Source organism: Alligator sinensis, unplaced genomic scaffold, assembly GCF_000455745.1.
Source record: "Alligator sinensis unplaced genomic scaffold, ASM45574v1 scaffold379_1, whole genome shotgun sequence".
Lineage (NCBI taxonomy): Eukaryota > Metazoa > Chordata > Crocodylia > Alligatoridae > Alligator > Alligator sinensis.
Window position 1 is genome coordinate 1987413 of NW_005842001.1, and position 2672 is coordinate 1990084.

The 2672-nt window shown below is 46.9% G+C and overlaps 1 protein-coding gene across 5 annotated transcripts in view; it reads right to left on the reverse strand.

Moving 5' to 3' along the window:
• FNDC3B (fibronectin type III domain containing 3B) overlaps window positions 1–2672 on the reverse strand; it is a 354529-nt gene that overhangs the window by 106750 nt on the left and 245107 nt on the right. For all 5 annotated transcript variants that reach the window (XM_025201761.1, XM_025201760.1, XM_025201762.1 and 2 more), the window contains 2 exons: window positions 1999–2156; window positions 217–276 (listed from right to left, as the gene is read on the reverse strand). In XM_025201761.1, the coding sequence (XP_025057546.1) occupies window positions 217–276; window positions 1999–2156 (218 nt within the window). The remainder of the gene's footprint in view (window positions 1–216; window positions 277–1998; window positions 2157–2672) is intronic.

Genomic DNA, 2672 nt, shown 5'->3' on the forward strand with positions numbered 1-2672 from the left:
AATTAGAGGGGTTCTTAGACCCACTCTAATTAAAGCACCACCTCTCCTGCCCCTGGAGCGCATGTAAAAGTACCCTAGGAAACTAAAATAATACTAACGATTATTTACGGACTTGAGCTAAAATGTGGAGTTAGACAAGAGACTCCCATATTTTCTTTTAATATATATGCTTAAACAGATTATTTTTAAGAGGTATTCAGAATTATACTAACTCACCTGACATGGTAATCTGTTGCTGGCCTAAGGTCCTTCAGGTTATATTCTAATTCTTCTCCACTGCAGAAAGAAATCATCAATAAATCATGAAAAGCAGAACCATACTTAGTACAAGCTATTGAATTTATGGTGATTGGGAACTGAACCTTAGTCACTTCCACACTAGCTTTGTTATTTTACTCTCATTATTGGAAATTATCTACGGTACTTAAAAATGTTTAATAATCAAGCTGGGGTGACGAATATTATATCAAAAGATTCTAACGCTGTTTGGACTGTTGCATCTTGCACTGATATTTCACTTGGGCCCTCATTTCAGCTTCTCTTGCCAATATATGCCCAACTTTAGGACCATAACAGGGTCTTGCTACTAAGAACATCATCATCCTAAGAGCATAAGCACAGCGGCAAAACTCCAACTGATTCCAGCCTCAGATGCTGAAACATTAATTTTTAAAAAATCCTGTAAGTTAACCAATACATCCAGGGCCATGTTTACTAGAGGTGCACTGATATATTGGTTCACATCGGATCGGCACCAATAAAAGGAAAATTTACATTATTAGCAATTGGCTTTTTTGGTCAGCATAGCTGATAATATCACTGATAAATGCTGTGTGCAGCCACAACATGCACACAGCCAAGAATGCAGCCCTGTAGCTTGGAGAGGAGCGTCTGGTATGTAAGCCTGTTGGGGGGGAGGGGAGGGACATGGGGAGGGGTGATGGAGGCCCACATAGTGAAGGAGGAAATGGAGCTGGGGCAAGGACAGGCGCTGCCCAGCTGGGGTGGGATGGCCTAAAGGATGGAGCCGTGGGTGGCTCGTCCAGGGGGTACAAGAGGCTCCCACCACTGTGCACACTCCCGGAGGAGGCATGGGGGTATGTGCCCCACCGCATCTGTGTGTAGGCTGTCCACTGCAGGCTTGGGGCCAGAGGCTGTGTTGGCCTCTTCCTGGAATGGGGGGCTGGGCTGGTGCTATGCTTGGGCCGGATGGCAGCAGCGCAGGAAGGTGGGGGGACTATGGGAGGGTACAGGGAATTTTAGGGTTGCTTTAGTCTACCCTGTAGCCCTGTGCTGCTGTTATCCATCCGCCCTGAGCACAACCCCAGCTCAGTCCCTCCTCCACGAAGAGGCCACAACACAGGATCTGGCCCCAAGCCTGCAGAGGACAACTCACTCTTGCCCCATGCACAGATCCAGGGGCCACATGGCCCTCATGCCTCTCCTGGGTGTGCGTGCAGTGGTGGGAGCTGCCCCTTCCCCACTCTCCTGTGCCCCCCAGATGAGCTGCCTGTGGCTGCCTGTGGTTGTCCCATGCCTTGCGCTACCCCAGCTGGGCAGTGCCTGCCCCTACTCCATTCCCTCCCTCACTGTGGGAGCCTTCATCACCCACGCCCCACACTCCTCCCTCCCACTCACACCCCTTCCCTCCCCCATGCCCCTCCCCACCCCCAGACCTACCAGCAGGATGCTGGTCTCCAAGCTACTGGGGTGCATATTGGCTAACGGATTGGTATCAGCTGATATGGCTAGTTAATAAATTAGCAAAAAAAAATCTTTATTAGTGCACCCTTAATCTTTACAGTTTATGGGGCCACAAGTGGTAGGGACTATAACAGACAAGTTTGGCCATGCCCTTCTGGTCACTTGCTCCATAAGGATGACTGAATCTACTGGTAAATTGCAGAATCTATGAAGATTTCATCTACTGCAAGCCAGGACAACTTATTTAAAAATCAAGACACAAAGAGAAATACATGTGAAAAGGAAGATTGTTACCTGTAAATTATCTTGTATTTTCCATCCCTCCCTTTATCTGATAAGGCAACTTCATAAGTACAGGTGTAAGGCAAGCCATTATTGTGTCTATCTGCATTTAAAAGGCCAGTAGGAGGGGACCATGTAAGTAAAACAGTTCTTGCTTGAATATTTGTAACCTATAAAAGAAATAACAATTATTGGAATTCTCTCATTAGTATACCAAATATATTTGCTCTTTACAAAGAAAATTACTTCTAAATACCAAGAGCTAATCATGAAAGCTAAATCTCTATCCTGAACAAGAAGCTGGCTAAGAAACAGGAACAAAGATCCAGATAGTTTATGATAGATGCAGACAGCATGGAATAACTCATGAAGTGGCCATGTAAGCCTTCTATACAAGGATCTTTCTGTTCTCTAGTGGCCAATGGATGCAGCTCAATTAGGCTAGAGATAGAAATTACACAGAAACCAATATAAGTGATCAGAATCCAGTTCAAATCCATAACACAACAGAAGTTCAGTGCACAGCCCGCTCTTTGGCGAGAGGGGCAGCGAGCTGCTGGGAAGGGATGGCCTCCACCTCTCTCCCCTAGGGAGGAGGCTCTTCTCAGCCAGACTGGCTGACCTGCTCCACCGGGCTTTAAACTAAGCCCGTTGGGGGACGGGGGGACTACTGCCACTGCTGGCCC